At 40.2% G+C, this 27,570-nt stretch overlaps 2 protein-coding genes and 1 long non-coding RNA gene across 4 annotated transcripts in view; all 3 read left to right on the forward strand.

Annotated features, from left to right (window-relative positions):
- LOC134221161 (allatostatin-A receptor) overlaps positions 1 to 27,570 on the forward strand; it is a 194,929-nt gene that overhangs the window by 38,824 nt on the left and 128,535 nt on the right. The gene's annotated exons all lie outside the window — the stretch shown is intronic.
- LOC134221162 (cyclin-dependent kinase 2-associated protein 2) lies at positions 5,220 to 6,534 on the forward strand. 2 transcript variants are annotated; one of them, XM_062700360.1, is made up of 2 exons: positions 5,220 to 5,288; positions 5,387 to 6,534. In XM_062700360.1, the coding sequence occupies exon 2, from the start codon at positions 5,449 to 5,451 to the stop codon at positions 5,923 to 5,925; it is 477 nt and encodes a 158-aa protein (XP_062556344.1). In that variant the 5' UTR covers positions 5,220 to 5,288; positions 5,387 to 5,448; the 3' UTR covers positions 5,926 to 6,534. The 2 variants fall into 2 exon arrangements, with proteins under 2 accessions (XP_062556344.1, XP_062556343.1); XM_062700359.1 differs by lacking the exon at positions 5,220 to 5,288 and adding an exon at positions 5,294 to 5,310.
- On the forward strand, positions 24,930 to 26,055 carry LOC134219356 (uncharacterized). The gene is made up of 4 exons (XR_009981547.1): positions 24,930 to 25,237; positions 25,313 to 25,387; positions 25,446 to 25,514; positions 25,595 to 26,055. It is a non-coding gene; the product is annotated as an uncharacterized LOC134219356 (long non-coding RNA).

A 27,570-nucleotide genomic window follows, 5' to 3' on the forward strand; every position in this document is an offset into this window, starting at 1 on the left:
CCTTTGACGTCAACTTCTTTTCTAAATCTTCCGTTTGAATCGGACGAGACACCTTTCCTTCACGATTTCTGCTGTCTTTGCAGGGACTGTGGTTACCATTATCGCTATCGGTCCCGATGCCATCGTTTATGGCCAATGGTTCTGACTTCGACGGTACTTTACTTGCGGTCGTTTCCAGTCCATAAAAATTGCTGGGATTCGGATTGTATAGGGTTGATTTATCGTAATCGAAGTGTGACTGATAGTGATGATGATAGAAATTGAATTCTTCCAGACTGAACGGCGGGGGGATGAAATCCAGTGGAGTCGTCGAATGCTCCTGTAGATTCATTTGATGCAGGTAAGTGTAAGGAGATGAGTATCTGCCACAGCCATCCATCGAGCTAGTAATAAGGGTCTACAGCTTCCACTTAACTATTATTTCTATCGTTCTGAGTGTACGCGCCCGTCAACCATTTTTTTAGCATTACTTTATATATTAAACAAAATTTAGTTATTCCGGTTCTTTCTTCAGAAATCAAAATGTTCATGGAAGATTTTCAACTATAATAGTAAACAAATTAAGCCGTTGACAACTGAAGGAGTGAGTTCAAATAAACAATTATTTACTTTATCATAGTCAGGCGGATCAATTCCATTTCGGTAGCGCGAAAACAAAATGGGGTATGGGTGATGCTTTTGTTATTGCCTGAATTTCTCAAAATTGCACGCGGCGAACCCTTCATGAAAGGTACCGCCGCGCTTTCTGCACCCCGTTTACTTGATTCTTATGGATGAATAGCATTGCGGTGTATCGTTTGCCGCGGCCGTACCTTTCGACAGTCATTCGCCGCGTGAAGTTTTGTGCAAGTAGTGCCTAATAGTGGACCCCCAACCAATAGTGGACCCTTCAGCTATTTTTACATTATTACAGCACAATCTAGACATTTTGCTATGAAATTCCATCGGGAGAACCTACCTTACAGTCCTATGATCTGATAACATGCATTGGAAATGCTATGTAAAGTAAAATTAAATGATTTTTTACAATTTTATAAAAAATAAACACGAGAGTGTCCATTATAGGATTATTTTGGGGGGTCCATAATAGGGAAGAAGAACGTCCCGAAACGGAACATAAAAATCAAATGAAGTGTCGACTATAGGGAAGCAATTTCCTATTATGGACCCCCAGGGGGTCTACTATAGGGAAAATTCAGTCAGCCTTTAAAATGTTAATTTCAACGAATAACGTCGAATATTTGAGTGTTTTATGTATGTATCGTGAAGACGAGATGCAGAGCTTGATATTAGATGTCAGGCAAAATTAATATTTTGAACATTTCCACTCTTTATGCCAGGAAGAGCAAAATTTCGCTACTAGGGGGTCCACTATTGGGCATTTTACCCTACCCATTTGGGAACATTACAAACGCCGCGCAGTGTATCATATCCAAAAAATCTGACAATATATATTTCACCCGGCAAGCCATATAGCCTCATTCAAGTTACCTTTATCATTCATTTGATGATTCTTGGAATAGTAATCCATATTCGATAACCTTTAAGCCCCAAACGCAATACAACGGAACGGCGACGGAAACGAAAAATTTGACAGTTAGCCCATATATTTTCTGTCAAATTTGCCGTTTCCGTCGCCATTCCGTTATATTGCGTTAGTTTTATTTTTTAAGCCTCTATAACTATTTTTAAAATAAAAAAGTGCTGTTTTTTTAAGATTGGCCCGATTTTGAACAAACATCGGGTGAATTTTTCAGGCCGGTTCACACGTACAGCACTTTTTCGGTTTTTGTTTTCGATTTTTAAAATAGTTAGAGGCTTCAAAAAATATGGGTTCTCTGGGAAAGTTGACCTTAATCCTTAAATAAGCCAAATAATCGATCGAGCTTATTTTCTCAGCTTGTTCAAAATGTTACATAAGCCAGGGGTTCATTCACAAATTACATATTGTCGCGCTTATCTTTTTCTAGACTTTTGCGGCGGTCTTACTCTCGCAGGCTCGACTGTGACTCAAGATAGCCGCCGGGTTAAAAGATAGGGAAAATTTTCCCTCTCAAAACAAAACCACGTGCTTTTTGCCAAATGACAGCAGTACTCGATTGTATTAGTGAGAGGCAAAAGGAGTCACTGAGTACATGGAGAGTGTTTATCATGACAAGTGCATACGGTGGGTAAGATTTTTATTGACTCTGTCGTGTTTAGTGACTGTTGCGATTAGCTGAGAAGCAGCCAGCAGGACGCCGCAGTATTCTATATTTTCTCGAGATGCATAGTAATGTGTTATCCAGACTACGAGCTATATCACTTGATATAGAGTAGCTTGACATCAAAGTTCACATACCTTATTTTCACTGCAAATAATGCATATATCACCAGTCTGAATGTAGTCTAACGCTAAAATTGACCATTTTTGACCCCCACTTACCCCCTCGTAACGTTTTTTGTATGGAAGGGTTCTGAGATTTTTAACGCTGTTACACATAAACTTATACTTAAGATTCATAAATTAATAATAATATTAATAAATTAAATTGTGACTGCTTTCTGCGTACTTGACAAACTCAGTTGCGTTTCAGATAAAGTACTGCCCAACAAACAATTTAAGCTGAATAAGCAAGATATTTAGCTAAAGAAGACTATTTTTGGTTGAATAAGCGCTTCATCTGCTTCCAATGTCTGTTGGGTGTTATTTCCAATGAAATTGATTGGCCCTCAAGAACGAGTTTAAAAGAAGTTTCGGATATTTGAACTTTAAGGCTAGTTAAATGTTTCTTGAGTATATTCCGTCATTTTTGATTAATAGATACATTGACTGATAGATACAAATATCATTATTTTTTTATTAATCATAATAGAACTATTAAACAATTTAGTCACACTAGAAAATTCTATTGCCATTGTAATTAATATTTTCTTCTTTCATAATTTTACGCAATTGGTAGAAGTAAATAGAAAGGTTTAAAACATGTTTATGGAATACATAAGAAATTTATTCCTATACATGTGTCCTGAGCATCAGTTAATTGGGCATGCATAAATAACAAAAAGTAGCAAATGTTGCGTAATCGAATTTATTAATCGTTATTTAGACATTGACAAGAATATTGTTTCCGAATTTAGGTATTTAGGAGCTAGCAAAAAATATCCGAAAAACATCACTTGTAGAATCATGATAAATTTTTTACTGAGATCGAATAATAATTGAGATGCGGAATTCAAAAAACGACTTGAATTTCGGGGAAGATTCAAGTTTTATAGCCTATTCAGATTATGTCATTAATGACATAATAATTGGCGTTTCAGGGTAAATACGCTTTATGATGTCATTATTTACGTAATATTCCATACATTTTGCGCTGTCAAAAGATACCCACTAAAAAGAATTTATTACGAACAATTATTACGAGAGAGCTTTCGTTCTAACTGGAATGCAGGGAGAAATTCAACAAAACAAAACTGACAAGCGTCACGCTCTCTTTGCCAGAGAGAAAATTCTCTGTTTTCATTTCGTTTCGTAGTTGACAGTCATGCTCTTTCTGTCGCAGCAGGGTTAGATGGAAATCTTCTGAGCGCTGAAGAATAACTCGGATTGTGATGGTTTTGTGGAAAGCATTTTATATGATGAAAAATAATGATGATAATTATTTATTCTCCACTTATTCAACATGAATTGTTTAAAAAACAGATGCTCTCTAGAATTAACATGAAGTATTTAACTTAAACCTAGATTTAATAGAACAAATCGAATAAATTTTCAAAATTCAAGGGCCAATGCGGAAGACAATTTAAAACGTAGGAACGGTTGTAAAACGAATATATTTGATGAATAAACATGATTTCATAAATTGTTTCAATTCTGCTCCTTGAATGGCTTAATATACTTTGGATTTCAACATTTTTCACGTGGGACAACTGTACGATTTGAATGGGATGTATATATAAAGTAGAATAACCTTAAATAAAACATGGATTGGTAATGCATTAATTCATCCAAAATCCAGTTTAAATTATATCACATTCACACGATTCGATTTTGTTAGAAGCTGTATCATTGGTTGTCGAGTAGAACGCAATGGTTCAGTTTCCATTTTTGAAAAAAAATTAAATTGCTGAGTTGCCCTTCATACATGGAGATACTGGTGGAAATACATTTTAGTTCGATAATATTTCTTGAAAATTGGTCCAATCGTCCTTTTATTATTTATTTGTGAGAATTCCCAAAAGTATCTAAATTTTTCTATCAAATCTCCGTTCGATCATAGTACAGAATCAAAATACTTTTTAAACTTAAAAATAAATTGAGGAATAGTCTGATTCCCCGAATAACGGCGCACCCAACTAATGAATGTAGCTTCGCTCATTATCCTTAATGAGAGCTTCAAATATTCTTCGAAAATCCCTTTTCATATTTTTTTTTTTATTTTTTTTTTCGTAGAAACTTTGTTCAGAAAAAAATTTTCGATTGTCGCCACACAAATGCTTGATTTCGCAAATTAAATTTTAAAACTCTCCTTGAGTTCAACCCTGTATTAGCGTGCAAATGAGGAAACATGGAAACGTCAAGATATATTATCTTGCTGCAGTCTGAACACCTCGTAATAATTGGATACCCTCTCACTTAACAAAGTCATAAATTGCCCAATCTGAATAGGCTATTAATGTGAATCATAACAACCAAGAAAATTTAAGTGATATGATGCTTCTACATAATTGCAAGGATCCCCTTCAAAAGATTCCAACGGATTTCTGGGATTTCCAATTTTGTTTAGCTGGTTTTAAAGAACTCAATGAGAATGCTATCTAATCAGATTACATTACAATCATCAAAATCGCTATATTGCATAATTTATATAAAAAATCTATTTTCCCGAAAATACAGACAATACAGATTTTTTACGCATGACAATACAGATTTCTCGCTTAAGTTTTCAAAAGGACCTAAGTAACTTTTTTTCATGAATTAATTTGAATAGCGGAATCAACAGAACAACATGAAAGCTTTCGATTGCAGTACTCAAATTAATTCATGAAAAAATGTTACTTAGGTCCTTTTGAAATGTCCTTTTGAATGAAAAAGTATTCATTCTTAGTAAACAGCGCACCGCTCAAACGTCAATGATGAACTCGGTGCATTGGACCATTGACAACTCTTGAATTTCGTCGACCGATTCTAATCATTCGTGAAAAATATAATAAAATATAAAAAAAAAATTGAGCAATTTTTTTTTAGTGTGTAGCATTAGCATTGAACTCACTCATCAGTAATGTCACTTTTAGAAAACATAAACGTAATCATTGTTTATTTACATAGTAATTATTGAAAATTCATATTTGAATTTATATATAAATCATTTAGTTTGATTTCTGTTTCTAATCTGTAATTTAGTCATATTTTTGCAGTTCTATTTGGTAATTTCTTGTGCTTCAGAATATACTTTTTCAATCGATATGGATTACGTTGATATACAAGCAGTGGAGTCGAAGCTAACCGACGTCACCGTGACTCCGATTCCGATGGGCACCAAGCTGAGCTCAACTGGTCATGGAACTGCGATGAACACCAGCTTCACAAATCATCATCACTACCATCAGCAGCAGCAATTCCAGGCACAGAACTTAACGACAACTGCGGCACTGCCCAGCGTAACGTTGACCACTGCTGTGGCAGCTGCATCACCAACAATACCCAACCAATCTGCCGCAGCTATCGTGACCCCGGTGAACAGCTTGAATCACTTCCCCAACAATTCCAACCTGTCGAAGTATGCGCAGCTACTGATGGTCATCGAGGAAATGGGACGTGACATTCGTCCATCATATTCCGGCAGTCGCAGCTCGGCGGAACGACTGAAACGAGGCATTGTCCATGCTAGGATTTTGGTGCGAGAATGTCTACTGGAAACAGAACGGTCTGCTAGGCAGTAATTATTATATAAGGCTTAGTCAGTGATTAGGGTATTCCACAAAATTAACATTAACATGATAATTTAGGATTATGTTTTCCGTTAAATCTTGTCTGAATTTGCACTCGATTTATTTTATTTTAAAACATACTTTAAATTCTGAAATTAGTATACATTTTGACCTAAAAACGCATTAATTTTCAATCACATAGAATGGTTATCCAGCTTTACAGAAAACGTATGTAGTGTTTAAATTGCATTAGTACAAAATAGCTCGAACCCAAATATTATATTCCGCTGAAGCCTCCTACCTAAATGGAAATGAACCAATCAAAAGTACCTTTATAATTCATTAGCTAAGGTAATAACAATGAACAAAATCAAAGAAAGTTGGCAGGATATACGAGTTATTTCATGCATACTAAAAAGTTACAAAAAATGATATACATCAGAGAGGTTTATAAACAACTAATTGAACTTTTGATAGTATGTAACTAAAATACGATTTATAATAGTGAAAAAATAAAACGATTTTCATGACAAAAAGACATTAGATGTAAAAACTAGATTGTGTATTTGGACAAATTATTTAGTTTTTACTAAGACAAAATAAATGTGTTATGGATAATTATCGATCTGTTTTTAATTAGAATTATTATGAATTGCATTTTCCCGTTAACCTTGCTAGAAAAGGCGTATAGGATTGCCAATCCGGAAAGGGTGGCGAGTTCGATTATCGTTCTGGTTTATGATGTTTTCAGGTGGGAAAATTTTTAAATATTTAATATTCTCGATCTCTGGGCTAAGGCCGCACAAGTAGCGACGGGAAATGTCGTTTCGATGTAATGGGACTAATTTGCTAATAACTTTCATCAGAAGGTTATTTACAATAGTGTTTTCTATATAAACATGTAGCCTTCAAAGGATCCTAAAACTTTTTCTAATAGGTTATTGTTCTACATCTAAAATTGGCGACGTGATGTTCATGCAATGGCGGGAATAAAAACCCAGATTAATCCACCTAGCGGTGATGGTGCCTTTTTCGAGTGAGTAATTTCTGCGCACTTTCGGTATGAAAAAAAGTATTTTGGCCATAACTTCTGAGCCCATAGTCCAATCCGGCAAATTTTCAATATGAAACAATGGGACAGGATTCTGCGTCGAATGCAACGTGTTGCGAGCAAATCGGCTTAGGATAAGTGCCCAAAAAGTAATCAAGTTTTTTTTTGTAAAAAAAATGCTTTTTTGACCATAACTCCAAATCCCAAAGTCCGATCCGCCCAATTTTCAATAGGAAACAATGGGACAGGATTCTGCGTCGAATGCAATCTGTTGCGAGCAAATAAGCCTAACATGTTGCGAGCAAGTTAAGTACCTTAACCTTCTCTTTCCCACGACTTTTTTCAAAGATTTCAATAGGAAGGAATCACCTATGGAAAAATGCTAGAACAAAAGTTATTTGGCATAGCTAAAATTAGTGGAAAACGAAAAAAAGTTTTTGATTGTAAATCAATAGTTACTTGATTGTTTTCAATAGTTTCACTATTTTTTACACAAAATTGATTATATTTGCAGTCTAATGAAACCATAAAGTTGTGCCAAATACTGCATTTTGTTGTTGAGATAATTCGATGCATGTTGGAAGGTGCAAAATTTGATGGAGCTCTACAGTGCCGTAATCTGGAAAAGTGACGTAACAGCCATTTTACAACATGCATGTTTTCCATTTTTCTGTTAAAGAGCTCGATGAGTAGTACTCGTTAACACCATTTTTGGAAAATGGCGTATACGTCACTTTTTCAGATTACGGCAGTACAGCTATCATGGGAAGGAAATGGTTAAAAATGAGTTAGATTTATTTGTCCACAGACATACACACACAGACATCACCTAAATTCGTCGAGCTGAGTCGATCGGTATATAACACTATGGGTTTCCGGGCCTCCTATAAAAAGTTCATTTTTGGAGCGAACATATAGCCTTTACGTATACTTTATATACGAGAAAGGCAAAAACTATCAATAACTGTCGAAATGCGAATAGAATACTAGTTGAAAAGCAAGCCAAGTTTCAGTTCGAACATAGCAGCGCCATAGAAGAAGATGCATTGTGGATTGGTATTCGCTTTCCTTAATTTTTTTAACCAGTTTAACCCTTTATAAGGCATTGGCAACTATATTGCCACCAACTAATATGTTTTTCTATTTATCAACAAGAGCTCTACTTATTATTTCCCATGTAGTGGCCTTATTTTATTTATTTATCATCAGACTAAGGCCGGAGTGGCCTGTGCTGCACATAAAAGACTTCTCCATTCAGCTCGGTTCATGGCTGCACTTCGCCAACCACGCAGTCTGCGGAGGGTCCGCAAGTCGTCCTCCACCTGATCGATCCACCTTGCCCGCTGTGCACCTCGCCTTCTTGTTCCCGTCGGATCGTTGTCGAGAACCATTTTCACCGGATTACTGTCCGACATTCTGGCTACGTGCCCGGCCCACCGCAGTCTTCCGATTTTTGCGGTGTGAACGATGGATGGTTCTCCCAACAGCTGATGCAACTCGTGGTTCATTCGCCTCCTCCACGTACCGTCCGCCATCTGCAACCCACCATAGATGGTACGCAACACTTTCCTTTCGAAAACTCCCAGTGCGCGTTGGTCCTCCACGAGCATCGTCCAGGTCTCGTGTCCGTAGAGAACTACCGGTCTTATAAGCGTTTTGTAGATAGTCAGTTTGGTACGGCGGCGAACTCTATTCGATCGGAGCGTCTTGCGGAGTCCAAAGTACGTACGATTTCCAGCCACTATGCGTCTCCGAATTTCTCTGCTGGTATCGTTATCGGCGGTCACCAGTGAGCCCAAGTACACGAATTCTTCAACCACCTCGATTTCGTCACCACCGATACAAACTCGTGGTGGGTGGCTCACATTGACCTCTCTTGAGCCTCTTCCTATCATGTACTTCGTCTTCGACGTGTTGATGACTAGTCCAATCCGTTTAGCTTCGCTTTTCAGTCTGATGTAGGCTTCCTCCATCCTCTCAAAGTTACGTGCCATGATATCAATGTCGTCGGCGAAACCAAATAACTGGACGGACTTCGTGAAAATCGTACCACTCGTGTCAATCCCTGTCCTTCGTATTACTCCCTCCAAAGCGATGTTGAATAGCAGACACGAAAGACCATCACCTTGCCGTAACCCTCTACGGGTTTCGAAGGGACTCGAGAATGCCCCTGAAACTCGAACTACGAACATCACCCGATCCATCGTCGCCTTGATCAACCGTATCAGTTTATCCGGAAATCCGTTTTCGTGCATTAGCTGCCATAGTGTATCATATGCGGCTTTGAAGTCGATAAATAGATGATGTGTGGGCACGTTGTATTCGCGGCATTTCTGCAATACCTGACGTATGGCGAACACCTGGTCTGTGGTAGAGCGTTCACCCATAAATCCCGCCTGGTACTGCCCCACGAACTCTCTTGCAATTGGTGTTAGTCGACGGCATAAAATTTGGGAGAGTACCTTGTAGGCGGCGTTCAGCAATGTGATTGCGCGGTAGTTGCTACAATCCAGCTTATCGCCCTTTTTGTAGATGGGACACACGACACCTTCCATCCACTTCTGCGGCAGAACCTCATCCTCCCAAACCTTGGTAATCACCCAGTGCAGCGCTCTAGCCAGTGCTTCACCACCGTGTTTAAACAGCTCTCCTGGTAGTTGGTCAACTCCAGGGGCTTTGTTGTTTTTCAGCCGACCGATCTCCTCCTGGATTTCCTGGAGATTCGGAGCCGGAAGTCGTATGTCCTGCGCGCGTGCTCCTAGGTTCATTACCATACCGCCACCGTTGTCTGCCATATCGCCATTCAGGTGCTCTTCGTAGTGCTGCCGCCACCTTTGGATCACCTCACGCTCGTTCGTAAGAAGGTTCCCGTTTATGTCCTTACACATATCGGGCTGTGGCACGTGGCCCTTACGTGAACGGTTTAACTTCTCGCCAGAACTTTCGTGCGTTATTAGCGCGGTACAGTTGCTCTGTATCTTCACGGTCTCCATCTTCCTGCTGCGCTTTTCCTCCGGAAAATCGAGTTTTGACTGTTCTGCGCCCGTTTGGATCGTGCCTCGTTCGGTGTTGCAGCAATCTCGCTCATGTTGCATTCTTCTCCTCAACTAACTGCTCACATTCGCCGTCATACCAGTCGTTTCTTCTGATCCGGAGCCACCGTGCCTAGTGCAGCGGTTGCGGTGCTTCCAATGGCGGATCGAATATCTCTCCAGCCATCTTCAAGAGATGCTGCGCCTAGCTGCTCTTCCGTTGGGAGTGCCACTTCCAGCTGCTGCGCGTAGTCTTGGGCTAGTCTACCGTCTTGTAGCCGCCCAATGTTAAGCCGCGGTGGACGACTCCGACGCGTGTTGATCACCGTCGAGAGTTTTGAGCGCAGACATACTGCGACGAGGTAGTGGTCGGATTCAATATTCGCACTGCGGTAAGTGCGTACGTTCGTGATGTCGGAGAAGAATTTACCGTCGATTAGAACGTGGTCGATTTGGTTTTCCGTTACTTGATTAGGTGATTTCCATGTGGCCTTGTGGATATTCTTACGGGGGAAGAAAGTGCTTCGGACTACCATTCCGCGGGAGGCTGCAAAGTTTATGCATCGTTGGCCGTTGTCGTTCGATACGGTATGCAGACTATCCGGTCCGATGACCGGTCTATACATTTCCTCTCTTCCTACCTGAGCGTTCATGTCACCGATGACGATTTTGACGTCCCGCAGTGGGCATCCATCGTATGTCTGCTCCAGCTGCGCATAGAACGCTTCTTTCTCGTCGTCGGATCTCCCTTCGTGTGGGCAGTGCACGTTGATGATGCTATAGTTGAAGAAACGGCCTTTTATCCTCAGCTTGCACATCCTTGCGTTGATTGGCTGCCACCCAATCACGCGTTGGCGCATCTTTCCCAGCACTATGAAGCCGGTTCCCAGCTCGTTGGTGGTGCCACAGCTTTGGTAGAAGGTAGCCGCTCGATGCCCGCTTTTCCACACTTTCTGTCCTGTCCAGCAGATTTCCTGCAGCGCTACGACATCGAAGTTGCGGGGATGTAATTCATCGTAGATTATCCTATCGCAACCTGCAAAGCCTAGCGACTTGCAGTTCCATGTTCCAAGCTTCCAATCGTGATCCTTTATTCGTCGCCTAAGTCGTTGCCGATTGTATCGAGTCGTATTATCTTCTATGTCGTTCGTAATAGTTGTTTTTAAAGGCGGCTTATTGGGCCTGCGCAAACCTCCTGTCTCGTCGGAGGGCCGTCGTGTCAGGGCTGTTTAGCGTCCCACCTAACACCAGGACTTGGGCTTGTGCGCTTTGAGCGGCACACGGTCGCTTTGGCGGAGCCTACTTGCGGATACATGCAGCTTTTTATAGAGGTTTAACAGGGCCCACTGTCAAACCCCACCACATCCTAGGCAGGCGCCACAACTCGCAGATGGCCTGGGGAGGGATCGTCAAGCCCTTGGACATAGTCCCTGCTGCCCCTATGGCTTTATTTGCTTCCTAGTAACACCCCAGATGAATTTGAGCCATAAAAAATTGAAATGTTAATTTGAGAACAGTTTTTTTTTTACGAACAAATCGTAAGTTTCGAGTGGAAGAAGGATTGGCAGTTATAATTTGTTAAAAAAACGACAAACATATATTTTCCCCGTTGGTATTAATTATTTTGAATCTCCTGTGTTAGATTATTACGTGATTAGCGTGAAAAAAGCTTCACCTTCCTGTATATTAGGTTTTTGAATTTGTAACGAAATTCTCGGGTACTTATTCAAAAGGACGTATGTGTTTTTGTAAACAAAGATTCAAACGTTGATTTGTCCAATCTGATGCCACTCCCACGCAAACCAGCACCACCAACAGGTAGCCGAAGGCTTCCCCTACCTGTTCGTGGTGATGGTTTGCGTGTAAATACTATCAGATTGGACAAATCGACGTTTGAATCTTTGTTTACAAAATCACATACGTCCTTTTGAATAAGTACCCGAGAATTGTGTTTTTTCCCAAGGGTTCCCCCGTGGGAACAAAAGCTCAAAATTTGTTTTTCACTTGTAATGCGTTTTCTTCACCAAAAAAAGTAACGTGCCTTGATTTGACTGGTTTTACGTCAAACCTTAGTTTTAAAAATATTTTATTTTTTTTTCGCTTGCCGGGCAGTGGCAGTCCCAATGTTGTCCCGCTTGACGGGCAGTGGCAACTATATTGCCACCAAGTTTTCAATGTTTCTGAACTGTTATTTAAATGTATAACAAACATACATTTGAGTTTAATACCATGTCAACATTGTGTCCTATTGTTGTTTTTGTTAATTTATTGTTTAGATTCGTCTGCCTTATAAAGGGTTAAATAGCAGTTAGGGTAAGACGGTATAATATGCCCCCCCCTAAGGCAATACCTCGATAACTTTTTACTTTTCGGCGCAATTTATGCAAACTTTGTGTTATTTGATAGTCCAGGAAGTCGCAAATGCATTGCCCGTGAGTAGTCATATAAAAATATTACAGATAACAGAAAATTTTGCTATTTTGAAAAGTCGTGAAAAAATGGATTTCATAAAGCGCCTGGGCAATACGCCCCACCTTAGCCAAACACGTCTCATAGCCCTTTAATAGTAGTTTATCAATCCCATAATAAAAAGGTTACAAATCCTTATGTGCCTGACATTAAAAAACCAACATAATAATAATAATAATAATAGTTCATTTATTTATCTTCAGATAATTAAAATTAATTCATACAGTTTTCACCTTAACATAAACATAGTTTTTACAAATTCAGAGCACTTTCTTTTAAATTCAATAATAGTTCTTGCATTTTTTATATCTAAAGGTAATTCATTAAAAATTCGTATTCCTCTATAATACATTGACTTTTGATTTGTCGTCATTGTAAATGGTACAACACGTAAATCGTCAATTTGCCTAGTTCTATGCTGATGTAAATTTCGTCCTCCAACAATAATGTTTGTTAAATATTCTGGCATGAGGTTGTTCTTTAGTTTAACAATAAGTACTAGCGCAATAAATGTGATTCGTTGATGGACTGTTTGCAATTGTAGTGTATCCAACATAATATTGATTGGAGTATACCTATTGCAATTCAAAATGAATCTCATAAACTTATTCTGCAGTTTTTGTAGCCTTTTGAGATGCGTGTCGCCAGCCAGGAACAAAACCGACGAACAGTAATCCATATACGGTGCAACTAGAGACTTATACAAAAGATTTTACTCCAAAAGTTAACTGACTTCTCAGACGAGCTAACATACCATACTTTCTTGCTACTTTTTAACAATATTATCTATATGCTCTTTAAAATTTAATCTCTGATCAATATGCACACCTAAATATTTAAATACCGTTACTCTATCGATTTCTGTTCCGTCAATCCAAAGCTTTAATTCGTCATGGTTTATTTGTTTTTTGTTGGTTACAACCATTGATTTCGTTTTTTGTATATTTAGTTTCAACTTTTTGAATTTCAACCATTTAGTCAGTGTTACAATATCATCTTTCATTTTTTCAACTGCTAACAAAGGATCTTTTTCACCAATAAATAATACCGTATCATCAGCAAAGAGATTAACATCGCAATATTTAATACATTGCTTCATATCATTGATGTACAGAATGAAAAGCAATGGTCCTAAAACACTGCCCTGAGGTACTCCTAAAAGGTACTAATTTGGGGCTGAAGTTGCATCATTGTATTTACAAATTTGCGTCCGATTCGACAAATATGTCTCAAACCAACTAAGGACTTTTCCTCCAATACCGTATTTACGCAGAGTATTTACCATTACAGGACGAGAAATTGTTTCGAATGCTCGTTTAAGATCCAAAAACAATACAATAATTGTCTTTTTTCTTCAATCATTCTTTTCCACTTATACAAGAGTAAGTTTAGGGCTGACTCGCAGGAATGAATTTGTCTGAACCCAGACTGCTCCTCAATTAAAATCTTTCTGTCATTTAGATATTCCAACTGTTGATCTTTTACAATTATTTCCAACACTTTCCCATATATCGGTAGCATATTAATTGGCCTGTATTCTTCTGCTTTCGTTGTCCTCATTACTTTTGGAATTGGTATAACAACTGATTGCTTCCAAACACTCGGAAACTCTCCAGTGAGAAGAGATTCGTTAATAATTTCTAGTAAAGTTCACCAGTTACTTCTAATGAGTCTTTCAGTACTTGTAGATTCACATTATCAATACCCGACGAACTACTTATTTTATCAATTGCACGCATTAGCGTTTCTAACGTTATTTGACGAAATCCACTCCAATTTACAGGTAATTGCACATCATTATTGCTGAAATTATCAACAACATCTTCAATACTGTTATGAATATCATGAACGCTATCAATGAAGTAGGTATTGAAGTTTTCACAAATTTCTTTACTATCTTCCGTGTTTGTCCCATCAAAACTAATACAGTTCGCAGACTTTTCCTTATTTTTCCATAATGTTTTTAACGTTTTCCACAGTTGCTTACTATTTCCTTTATTCTGGTCTATTTTCCTCTGAGTATACTCAGCCTTTGCATTCCTAATTGAGTATGAGTACTCATTTCTAAGTATTTTATAATGTTGCCAATCCGACTCATCCCAACTCGAACTAGCTGTACTATATGCATTATCTCTTGATATTTTCAGATTTTTGAGTTCTAATGTGTACCATTTTTTGCGAGAGCGACATTTAATATTTCTAACTGTTACAAGTTGATTTACACTTTCTTTCAGTATTTGTGCTAAAATATCTGCTTTTTCGTTACTGTCAAGTAATCCTTCACCTCTTCAGTTCTTTCTTTAAAATTGATTTCCAGAGTTTCATGATCAGATACTTTGTGTTCTTTTGCAGTTAAAACTTGAATATCGTCCTCGTTACAAAAAACTAAATCTATCATTGTTTGCGACAGTCTGGTACGCCTTGTTACTTCTCCAACTTTTTGATCTAGATTAAAACATTGTGCAACATTTCGCAGATTATCACTTTCTCTTGTATTTTTCCAATTTATGTTGAAGTCTCCTGCAATCAAGCTCATCTGATTTCCATCTATAACGTTCTCAAACCAAGTGTGTTCCAAAAAATCTAAAAACTCATTATTACTAGCGTTTGGTGAATGATATAGCAAACCATATAATCCCGATTTAAGTCCTTTGACAATTTTTACTGCTAAAAACCAATTTTGGCCAGATGTAGTATTACTAGTTTCAGTGTATTTTATAGAGTCATGTATATACATCATAACTCCCCCAGTATGTCTTGAGTTCGAAAAGCAACAACAAATACTATATTTTTGTATACTATATTCATTAACATCAACATCTGATGTAAGATGTGTTTCCGTTAACATAAGTCCATTTAATCAGGTTTGAAATACATTTCAATAGTTTCCATATATTTTGGAAGCAACTGCTGCAACCTCGCCGCGCTTGTGTCCAGTTGGTAAGGGCATATCGTCCTGCCTACACTGGGGCGTTTTGACCAGTGAAACATATTTTCGAAAAACGTTACATTTTTGAAGATGGAAACAATTTTATATCATATTAACCACTGAGAAAAGTTATTTTGTTGCCTAACTGAGTGTTCCAGTGCAAGTTTTGCGGACAGTATGCTAGCGTCGCCCCAAAATGTTGAGCAAACAAATATGAAAAGTTACATCAAAACTGTAACTTTTTGTATTTTGCTATTATTTTCATTATTTAATACAAAAATACTTCCATATTCACAGGGTGGGTGGGTGAGTGTGGCTGGGTTCGATTGCCGGTGCCGGTCTAGGCAATTTTCGGATTGGAAATTGTCTCGACTTCCCTGGGCATAAAAGTATCATCGTGCTAGCCTCATGATATACGAATGCAGAAATGGTAACCTGGCTTAGAAACCTCGCAGTTAATAACTGTGGAAGTGCTTAATGAACACTAAGCTGCGAGGCGGCTCTGTCCCAGTGTGGGGATGTAATGCCAATAAGAAGAAGAAGAAGAATATTCACATAGTATGATGGTTTTACAAATATTTAAAGGTATCAACTGATTTTGAACCTTAGTTAGTTATAGTTTTCTAGAAATCAAAGTGGGGCGTTTTGGCCGAGTGGGGAGCCGTCTTACCCTACGTAACTTTAGAAAGAACCCTTATCGATTTTGAAGTCCATCTGTTCTTCATTGGAATTTTTCATCTGTTTGATTATGTTGGAGTACCATGCGTCTCCATTTGATAGTACTTCTGCAACCTCCAGAGACCGGGACCGGGCGTCCGGGATGACGTTGCATTTCGTGAAAGCTTTCGAAGAAGCTTGACCTTTGCGTACTGTGAAAACCTCAAGAGGAACCTCATGGTGGAATTCCGAATTGGCTAAACTCAGGAAGGAGTGAAGAAGAAGTTGAAACAGAAACAAATCTCGGGTACTTATTCAAAAGGACGTATGTGATTTTGTAAACAAAGATTCGAACGTCGATTTGTCCAATCTGATAGCACTCCCACGCAAACCATCACCACAGACAGGTAGGGAAGCCTTCGGCTACCTGTTGGTGTTGTTGGTTTTACGTGAGAGGGCCATCAGATTGGACAAATCGACGTTTGAATCTTTGTCACATAACAATGTTTCCAATTTGAGTGCAGACAGTAGGTTAAATCAAACCTGTACACACTTCCCTGGATGTGTCGATATAGCATCTCCGGATGTTCCTGATGTCGTTTCATGCAGTTTTGGGTTTAGGGCTCAGGCTCGTGGAATCATAACTACTGAATCGATTCAATGGGCACTTTTTTGACGTAGGACTTACGTCTTTTTTTTTTTTTTGCCCTAATTTTATTTGCTAATTATCCAATACATGCATTCATCTCATAGACTAGGTGTTCCGTGTTTTCTTAACACTATCATCCTTATTTGCTATGTTACGCTTTTAGTTATTATTAATACATTTCAATTGCCTCTGGCAGTTAGGATATTTCCTCTGGTTGAATTAAACCATGTAGGAATTACAATGTTTTCTACTTAAACTAAACTTAACCTAATTTATACTAAGGGTACAAGGAGCTAATCGTTGCAATAGAAGATTGCAACGATTTTTGTCTAAAATTGGAAATTATTTTGTTGGACATTTGTTGCAATGCCTCAATATTAGAAATTCTATGAAGTTCATTGGTACTATACTGCCGTGAATCGCATATCTGTCCCATCTTTGCTGGGTTTCCTATTCATATGGGACAAATATGCGATGCACGGCAGTATACCACGGAGGCAACTTCAGAATCATTTTCAGAATTTTATTTTGAATCCTCTGAAGTGCCTTCTTTCTGGTATTGCAGCAACTAGTCCATATTGGCACAGCGTACAACATGGCTGGTCTAAAATTTGTTTGTAAATCAAAAGTTTGTTCTTAAGACAAAGTTTTGATTTTCTGTTTATAAGTGGATATAGACACTTAATATATTTGTTACATTTGGCTTGAAGGCCTTCAATGTGATTTTGAAAGTTAATTTTTATCTAGTAGTAGCCCTAAATATTCAGCTTCACTAGACCAATTAATTGGAACCCCATTCATAGTGACAATATGTCTGCTAGAAGGTTTCAAATAAGAAGCTCTCGGCTTATGTGGGAAAATTATAAGCTGAGTTTTGGAAGCATTCGGGGAAATTTTCCATTTTTGCAAGTAAGTGGAGAAAATATTCAAACTTTTTTGCAATCTACTACAAATGACACGAAGGCTACGCCCTTTGGCTGAGAGACCTGTGTCATCTGCAAACAAAGATTTTTGACACCCTGGTGGTAAATCAGGTAAGTCAGAAGTAAAAATGTTATACAAAATGGGCCCCAGTATGCTGCCTTGGGGAACACCAGCTCTTACAGGTAATCTATCAGATTTAGAATTCTGATAGTTCACCTGCAGTGAGCGATCTGATAAATAATTTTGGATCAGTTTAATAATGTACAGAGGAAAATTAAAATTCATCAATTTTACAATCAAACCTTCATGCCAAACACTGTCAAATGCTTTCTCTATATCAAGAAGAGCAACTCCAGTCGAATATCCTTCAGACTTGTTGAGCCGAATTAAGTTCGTAACTCTTAATAACTGATGAGTGGTTGAATGCCCATGGCGAAAACCAAATTGCTTATCAGCAAAAATAGAATTGTCATTAATATGAACCATCATTCTATTTAAAATAATCTTTTCAAACAGTTTGCTTATTGAAGAAAGCAAACTGATTGGGCGATAACTAGAAGCCTCAGCTGGATTTTTGTCCGGCTTCAAAATTGGAACAACTTTGGCGTTTTTCCATTTATCTGGGAAGTATGCCAATTGAAAACATTTGTTAAATATATTAACCAAAAAGGATAAAGAGCTCTCAGGAAGTTTTTTGATAAGTATGTAGAAAATACCATCATCACCCGGGGCTTTCATATTTTTAAATTTTCTAGTAATAGATCTCACCTCATCCAAATTAGTTCCCAACGAAGGATCAAAAACATTATCTTGGTTGAGAATGTCTTCAAAGCTTCGTGTAACTTGATCCTCAATTGGACTAGTGAGACCTAGACTAAAATTATGGGCACTCTCGAACTGCTGAGCAAGTTTTTGAGCCTTTTCGCCATTTGTTAATAAAATTTTATTTCCCTCTTTAAGCGCTGGAATTGGGTTTTGAGGTTTTTTAATAATTTTCGTTAATTTCCAAAAGGGTTTCGAACTGGGATCCAACTTCGAGACATTATTCTCAAAATTGGTATTTCTCAGAATAGCGAAACGTTTTTTAATTTCATTTTGCAAATCTCGCCAAATAACTTTCAACGCGGGATCGCGAGTTCTTTGGTATTGCCTTCGCCTCACATTTTTAAGACGGATCAGTAGCTGAAGATCGTCGTCAATAATAATGGACTTGAATTTAATTTCACATTTAGGAATTGCAATGCCTCTGGCTTCGACAATTAAATTTGTCAAAGATACGAGCGCATTGTCAATATCACTTTTGGTATCCAAAGGAATATTAACATTAAAATTCCTATCGATATATGTTTTATATAAATCCCAATCAGCTCTATGATAATTAAAAGTAGAGCTGATTGGATTATAAATGGCTTCTTGTGAGATTTCAAATGTCACAGGAAGGTGATCAGAGTCAATAAAATTTTGCCGTTGGAATTGCTTTGAGCATTATTCCATGAACGGTGTTTGGCATTGAAGTCACCAATTACGAAGAATTTTGATTTGTTGCGAGTCAGAATTTGAAGATCAGCTTTCAACAAATTCTTTTGCTGCCCATTGCATTGAAAAGGCAAATAGGCTGCAATGAAGGAAAATTGACCAAAATTTGTTTCAACAGAAACTCCCAAGGTTTCAAAAACTTTGGTTTCAAACGAAGAAAATAATTTATGTTTGATACGTCTATTAATGACAATGGCGACCCCACCACAGGCGCTGTCAAGACGATCATTTCTGTAGATAAAATAATTAGGATCTCTTTTAATGGAGAGTCCGGGCTTTAAATAAGTTTCTGTTATAATGGCAATATGCACATTATGAACTGTTAGGAAGTTGAATAATTCATCTTCCTTACCCTTTAGAGAGCGGGCATTCCAATTTAGAACTTTCACACAATTATTTAGATCCATCAAAACGGAGTCCGATAACAATTTTTTGTGTGTACTTTATACCAACCTGAACAGCTTCAGGAATGGTATTTGCTTTGAACATTGCATCAATCATGTGATGCAATTGTTCAGTTAAAAAAATCAAAATCGGAAGCAGTCATGCTACCTGAGTCGGCAACATGACCATTATTTTCCGTTGGGACATGGGTATAAACCTCATTTTGAGAAGAGAAATTTTGTCTACCAGCAGCGATGTTTGCATACGTGGGTACATTGGAAAAATTGGAATTTACTGAAGTGCTTGCTACCCGTTGACGAGCGGCAAAATTTGTTTGTGAATTGTGGTGGGTATGAATTGCTCGACCGGTAACTGGTTTCGAAATTTGAGCGTTTGAAAAATTTCTACCCGTCGAATCTGGGATCCGATTGGAATTTTCCGTCATCAATTTTGCACGGGAATTCAAAACTTTTTTGCGTGAAGGGCATTCCCAGAAATTGGATTTATGATTACCCCCACAATTTGCACATTTAAATTTATTGGAATCTTCTCTCACAGGACATGAGTCCTTGGCGTGAGAGGTTCCACCACAAATCATGCATTTAGCATCCATGTGACAATGTTTGGTTCCATGACCCCACTTTTGGCACTTACGGCACTGGGTGGGGTTTTGGAAATTTCCCCCAGGGCTGCGGAAATGTTCCCATGTAACACGGACATGGGACATAATACAGGCCTTTTCCAAACTTTTCATCACCTGTCATAAGACGAGTTTGAACAATCCCATTGAATTCCACCACTTAATTGTATCCTGACAGATACGTATTTCGACCTCAACAGTAAGGCCGTCTTCAGTGTCTTGTACTTGACTCGACTTTACAAGTACAAGACACTGAAGACGGCCTTACTGTTGAGGTCGAAATACGTATCTGTCAGGATACAATTAAGTGGTGGAATTCAATGGGATTGTTCAAACTCGTCTTATGACAGGTGAAAACATTCCACTAAAAAGCTCAAAATAATTTTCTTATCAAACTTTTCATATTATTTAGTTCACTTTTGTTAAAATGAACTAAATAAAATTCTTGAGAAATGCCCCTCTGGGAAGTACCAGAATGGGATTTCTTTTTCATCTTAATTACTTGGACTGGTGAAAATCCAAGTAATTGAGAAATTTCAATTTTAATCTCATCCAGTGATTTATCATCACTGGGGAGACCTTTCAAGACGACTTTGAACAATCGCTCAGTTTTGTCGTCGTATGTGAAGAATTTATGGCGCTTCTCAGTTAAATACTGAAGAAGACGTTTGCGATCGTCAAAGGATCCCGGCAAAACGCGGCAGTCACCCTTCCTAGCAATCTGAAATGAAACCTTGATCCCCTGAAGGTTACTCAAAATCTCATTCCGGAAGCCAGAAAACTCGGCAACAGATACCACAATTGGCGGAATCCTTTGCTTTTTTGCATGAATCGAATCACCTGGGCTAGATGTATATTCGATTTGCTCAATTTCATCATTAATCAAATCGAACTGATTGCTCAGTTCGATTGGAGAAGAATTATTTCCGATATTAGAGTTAGAAGGAATATCTGAATTCTCCAGCTTCCTTCTATTTTTTCCGCGCTTTGGCAGGACGGTCTTGAAACCTTGTTTCTTTGAAGGAAGTGGAGAATTCAGAGACTCCCCCTTCCTCTTGTTTTTGTTAATGCTCATGGCTGAGCGTGGAGACGTGACCTTCTAAGAGGAACGGTGTCCCTGCAGGATTACCACCGCTTGTCGGACTTCCGCAAACGGGTCAAACGTAGAACGAAGGCACGGGTCCTTGCAAAGATCGTAACGGGATCAGTGGGTACAAATAGCGCTAAGAAGCACCGTTGAAATTAAAATAGCTTCGGGTAGTATTAAAAACTTCCTTCCGCAAAGAGAGAAAGAACCGCACAGCACGAAAGCACGATGCGGTCTGGGACTTACGTCTTTCTTTACTATACTGGGTGTCATTTAGATTTTTGGAAATCGAGAGCGTTACGCTGGAAGGGAAGATTTTGAACGTTACTAGCGCCTTTATCTTTCGATGGATTTTTAAGATTTATGTATCAATCGACTCGGACACTCTCCAGCAATTTGCGTATTGCATTGAAACTTAAGATTATTAACGATAAGCTATTGAAAATTTCAATTCTTATCAAATCCAGTAAAAATTTCATATGTAACCCATAATCCCGTGCGTTCCTAACACGGAAATCAGAATGCGGTGTGTCACGGGCCTTCGGGTCTATCGGAAGATTTTCTTTGTGTATAAAAGAAGCAGTGTCTGCCGTGTGCGAGTCGCTTCATTCCAGTTCGAGACAGCAACACGTACGGACGTGTTTTTTGCTCGCGCATTTTTTCTAAGTGTTTTTTCTCGTTCTTTCGCTGTTTACGTTTTCGCTTGTCGCGTTGGCGTTATTTTCTCCCGGACCCGTCATGGGAGACTCGGTGGCCGATTCGGTCGCTGGAAAAGTGCCTAAGCGCACTGCTCTTGGAGGCGCGGGTAACCCCTCCAAGCAGCTTTTGCAGAGCAACGTGTTCTCGCCGTTGCCGCTTGATGACGCCGGCAATCCGCCGAAAAAGAGGAAGAAGCAGCAATCGCAGCTGCCGCAGGCGCAACCGGAGCGGAAGGAGAAGTGCCCGCCCGTGTTTGTGAAGGGCGATCCGCCGGATTTACGCCCAAAAATTCGCCAGCTGATCGCTAAGGGGCTGAAATGTACTTTTCGGCTCTGCAGCGAGGGCGTGAAAGTGATGCCGGCCAACAGGGACCATCATCAATCCGTCGTGGAGTTCCTCGAGGTCCACAAGTATGAGTACTACACTCATTACCACCCCGGAACGAAGTCGCTCAAGGCTTTGCTGCGAGGACTTCACGACATGAAGGAGGAAGAGCTCCAAGCAGAGCTTGAAAGTTGCGGACTGAAGCCAGTAGCCATCCACAAGATCGCTCGTCACGACAAGGCGAGGAAATATCGCGACCAGCTTTACCTGATCCATCTGGAGCACGGCTCCACTACCTGGAAGGACCTGAAGCTGGTTGGCGTTATAAATTACACCGTCGTTGACTGGGAGCGATATCGGCCAGTGCAACGCGATGTCACGCAATGCACCAACTGCTTCAATTTCGGGCACGGCACCAGAAACTGCCGCATGAAGCCGCGCTGCAACAAGTGTGGCGAACCCCATCCGACTGACGAGTGCGACAAAATGGAGGTGGCCGATCCCAAGTGCGCCAACTGTGGCGACAAACATCGGGCCACCACAAAGGGCTGCCCAAAGCGAGCCGAGTTCCTGGAAATCCGGAAGAAGGCTTCCACCAGGACCATTCCGAAGAAGAACCGTGTTCCTGTAATCAACGAGGTGAACTTTCCAGTTATCCCGGCTCCCCGTCGTGTGATTCCAATACTCCCACCGCTACAGCCGCACAAGCGACTGGCAGCGGCAGCTGCATCGGTCCAAGCTCCAGCATCGTCGGCACCATCCACCAGCGAATGGCCTCGCTCCCTCCTCCTGGGTTTCGTCGGTAGGTGGAGAACGAAACTGTCTCACCGGAAGAATAAGATCCACTCTACACTCCGGAGCAACTGATGCCGATCTTCGCGCAGCTCGCCACTCGACTGCGCGGCTGCAAAACCCGATTCGACCAGGTCTTCACACTTGGCATGTTCATCATTGAAAATGGCTGCTAAGGTGGGCCTGGTCAACTGGAATGCTTGCTCGCTAAAGAGCAAAACAATCGAGCTGAAGGATTTCCTTGAGGAGAAGGAAATAGACGTGGCGTTCATCACCGAAACGCACCTAAAACCGGAGGTGAACATCAACATCCCGGACTTCCGCATCGTGCGACTCGACCGGCCGACCAGGGGAGGTGGTGTGGCCATCGCTCTTCGCTACAACATCAACTGTCGTCTGCTTGCAAGCTTCCAGCTCAGTGTCATCGAGGCCATCGGTGTCGAAATCACCACTTCGGTCGGCACAATCGCGCTCATCGCGGCGTACTGTCCAACGCAAGCCAAAGCCGGCGATGGATCATCGGCTGCCCTTCGGAGGGACATCGTCAAGCTGACGCGGAGGCAAGGCCAGTATATCATTGCCGGCGACTTGAATGCCAAACATCAAGCCTGGGGCAACAGTCGCGGCAATCGAAACGGCACCATCTGGAGCAACGACATGGAGGAAGGCCACTACACGATCCTGAGCCCGGATTCCCCACTCGGCTGAGTCGGTCCGGTGCCCACGCAACGCTCGACCTCTACGTAACAAACCTGAGTGACCACGTCTCGCAGCCGGTTGTATACCAGGAGCTCAGTTCGGATCACTATCCGGTGGTGGCGGAACTGGGCTCCTCGGTCAATCGGCACCAGCAGTTACGGCGGAACTACCACCGAGTGAACTGGCAGCGTTTCCAGCAGTGCGTCGATAACACCGTCGACTACGAGGTGCGTCCGGAGACGCCGGAAAGTATCGACCGCCAGCTGTGCGCTATCGAGGAGGCGATCACGGCGGCCCGAAAGCAACACGTACCGACGGCTCGGCAGGTAAGCAACTCCTTAAACATCGATACACTCACCAAAGATTTGATTCGATTGCGGAATGTCACTCGCAGGCAGTTTCAGCGTACTGGACTGCCTGAGCTTAAGGCACGCTGCAATCGAATCACAAAATTATCAAGACCAGAATGGTGGACCTCAAAAATAACGACTTCTCGAATAAGATCCGCACTCTCCCAGATTATGCTAAGCCGTTCTGGAAAATGACCAAAATTCTAAAATCCAAGCCTCGGCCCATTCCACCTTTGATCCCACTAGACAATAATGGCTCTAAGGATCGCTTGATAACTCCTGCAGAGAAGGTCGCTGAAATAGGTCGTCACTTCGTCAGCTCACACAATCTTAGACAGAACATCGTCAGTCCACACGAAGCAGCCGTCAACGAGCATGCTAACAACATCCATTTGATTCCCAACGACTTCTCGGAGGAGTTGGAGATCTCAGCTGACGAATTGACGGCCTATATCAAATCATCGAAGAACATGAAGGCCCCAGGCTTCGACAGCATCCTGAATCTCGAGCTCAAACACATGAGTGCTCCGTTCTTTGAGCACCTCTCGCTGATCTTTAATCATTGTCTCCGGCTTAGCTACTTCCCATCGTCCTGGAAGTCAGCGAAAGTCATCCCCATCCGGAAGCCTGGGAAGGATCCTTCCTCTGTAACCTTTGGGTTCCAGGTTTACCTTGCTGGCTCCTCCAGCAATCCAAATAAAATTTCCTTTCCAAAAAAAAAAAAAATAATAAAACAAAACAAAAGAAAAACAAATACAAAACGAAACCAACGTAATGATGGGCCAGTGGCGGCACACAGTGGCTTGATGTGTGAAAAGAGCTCTGACCCACTTTCAACGGACACACTGTATAGTCGAACATTGTCAAAATGATATTACTGACACCCGCAGGGCTAAACATAAAATATCCCTGCTGGAGTTCTAAGTTCTAGCAGTAGAGGGATCCTGCACCAGTAAAAAGGGTAAACAACCTAGAGCGAAAACTTCAAATTAATCGAAGTGATTCTTTGATAGTTTCAGCTCCATCGAAGGATCAAAATTCTTTAAAAAGCAGATCCTTCAAGGATCTGATCTCTTTTTATCCTGAAAATTCAAAAGTGAAGGTAGTGCGTGTTTTGTTAGTTGAGTATTTGTATAGTGGAAGTGTTAATAATTAAGGTTTTTGTTTCTTTGTTCAGGTCTATTGTTAGAGTCCAATTCAATTGTTAGTCGACAAAAAAGTGCGCAGTGAATAATTAAAAGTTATAAGTACGGTTAGTAGCTACAAACGAGTATAAAACTTAAGGCTAATGTTAATAATGTTATAAATAGGTTAATCGCTTAAATAGTGAGAACATTCAATTCACAAAAGTACGCAAACGAAAAAAAACAGGAAAAAAGGTAATTTTAACCAACAAATGAAAAGAAAAACGTGTATGTGAAGATAGCTTGACGTCGCAGGGTACTAATCGAGTGGGAAGGTCCACGAAGGGCCTTTTTTTCTTTCTTTCGGACAGCTGAACCAGCGAAACGTTTGAGGAACACCTGACCATACTTCAAGAAGTGGCATCCCGACTTAGAGCTGCCAATTTGTCTATCAATTTGAATAAATCACATTTCTGTGTATCGGAAGTCAAATATCTTGGATATATATTAGGGCAGCATGGTCTGAGACCCAACCCTGACCGTGTTGCAGCTATAGTTAACTACGAGCGACCAACCACATTGAAAGCTTTAAGAAGGTTCTTAGGAATGTGTAATTACTATAGGAGGTTTTTGGCCAACTATACACCCTTATTCTTGTTTACGTACGAACGCGCTTTCGAACGAAAGCTGATGCGCATTCTCGTTTACGCCAGCAAAATCAAATGGGGAAACGATTCGAACGAACTGCATTCGTTCGAAAGTTTCGTTCGTCCGTAAACAAGAATAGGGGTGATAGTAATTACACACAATTCCTAACCGATCTGCTTAAGAACAAACCAAAAACAATTTGTTGGAACGATAAAGCAGAGGCTTCGTTCAATAAGATTAAAGAAATGTTAATAAGCGCTCCCATATTAACAAATCCAGATTTTCAACGTCCTTTCACCATCCATTGTGATGCAAGTGACTCTGCGATAGCAGGGGTCCTCACCCAATCTCATGAGGGAATCGATAAACCGATTGCCTACTTCTCTCAAAAATTATCTCCTACACAGCAACGATATTTCGCAACGGAAAAAGAGGGCCTCGCTGTTCTCAATTCCATTGAGAAATTTCGCTGTTATGTAGAAGGAAGCAAATTTACCGTCTACACAGATGCATCGGCTTTGACCTACATCATGCGAAGTAGTTGGCGAACATCATCTCGCTTATGTCGATGGAGCATAGAGCTTCAAAAGCACGACATGATGATATTGCACCGAAAGGGCGTAGATAATGTAGTCGCGGACGCCTTATCCAGGTCCGTAGAAGAACTACAAATAACCGATGAAGGCAAAGGGTGGTACGCTACCATGATTCGAAAGGTTAAAAATAACCCCGAAAAGTACAAGGACTTTAGGGTAGAAAACAATACTTTGAAAAAGCTTATATCTACTCAAGATGATCTACTAGATTACCGGTTTACCTGGAAAACATGTGTTCCTGAGTCCCTACGGGAGACCATATTAGTAAAAGAACACGATGATAGATTACATCTAGGATGCGAAAAAACCCTAGCTCTGATAAAAAAGAAATATTTCTGGCCGAAAATGCTAGATGATGTGAGGAAATATATACGAAACTGTTCTCTGTGTAAGCAAAATAAAGCTGCGAATCGTTCACAAATGCCTGAACCAGGACGGCAAAGGCTTACCAATAAACCATTTCAAATAGTGGCATTGGACTTTATTCAGTCCTTGCCACGCAGCAAAATCGGTAATGCACATTTACTAGTGGTTATGGATATATTTTCTAAATGGTGTATACTTACCCCTATTAAAAAAATCTCTGCTTCCTTGGTAACTAAACTCCTAGAAGAAACCTGGTTTCGACGATATTCTGTTCCAGAATTCTTGATCACTGACAACGCGAGTACTTTTCTTTCGACAGAGTTTAAATCTCTACTAACAAAATATAAAATTCAACACTGGAAGAATGCAAGGCACCACAGCCAAGCGAACCCAGTAGAACGATTAAACCGTACGATAAATGCTTGCATAAGATCGTACGTGCGCGAAAATCAAAAACTCTGGGACACCCGAGTGTCCGAGATTGAGTTTTGCCTTAATAATACCCCCCATACAATTACGGGTTTCTCCCCGTACAGAGTACTTTTCGGACATGAAATAATAAATACAGGAGAGGAGCATAGGATAGATAGGGAAACGAACGAAATGTCCGACGAGGAAAGGGTACAGAGGAAAAGGGAGATCGACGAAAGAATTTATTCTATCGTTGTGAAAAACCTTAGAAAGGCACACGACAAAAACAT

This window comes from Armigeres subalbatus, chromosome 3 (genome assembly GCF_024139115.2).
Source record: "Armigeres subalbatus isolate Guangzhou_Male chromosome 3, GZ_Asu_2, whole genome shotgun sequence".
NCBI classification, from domain to species: Eukaryota; Metazoa; Arthropoda; class Insecta; order Diptera; family Culicidae; genus Armigeres; species Armigeres subalbatus.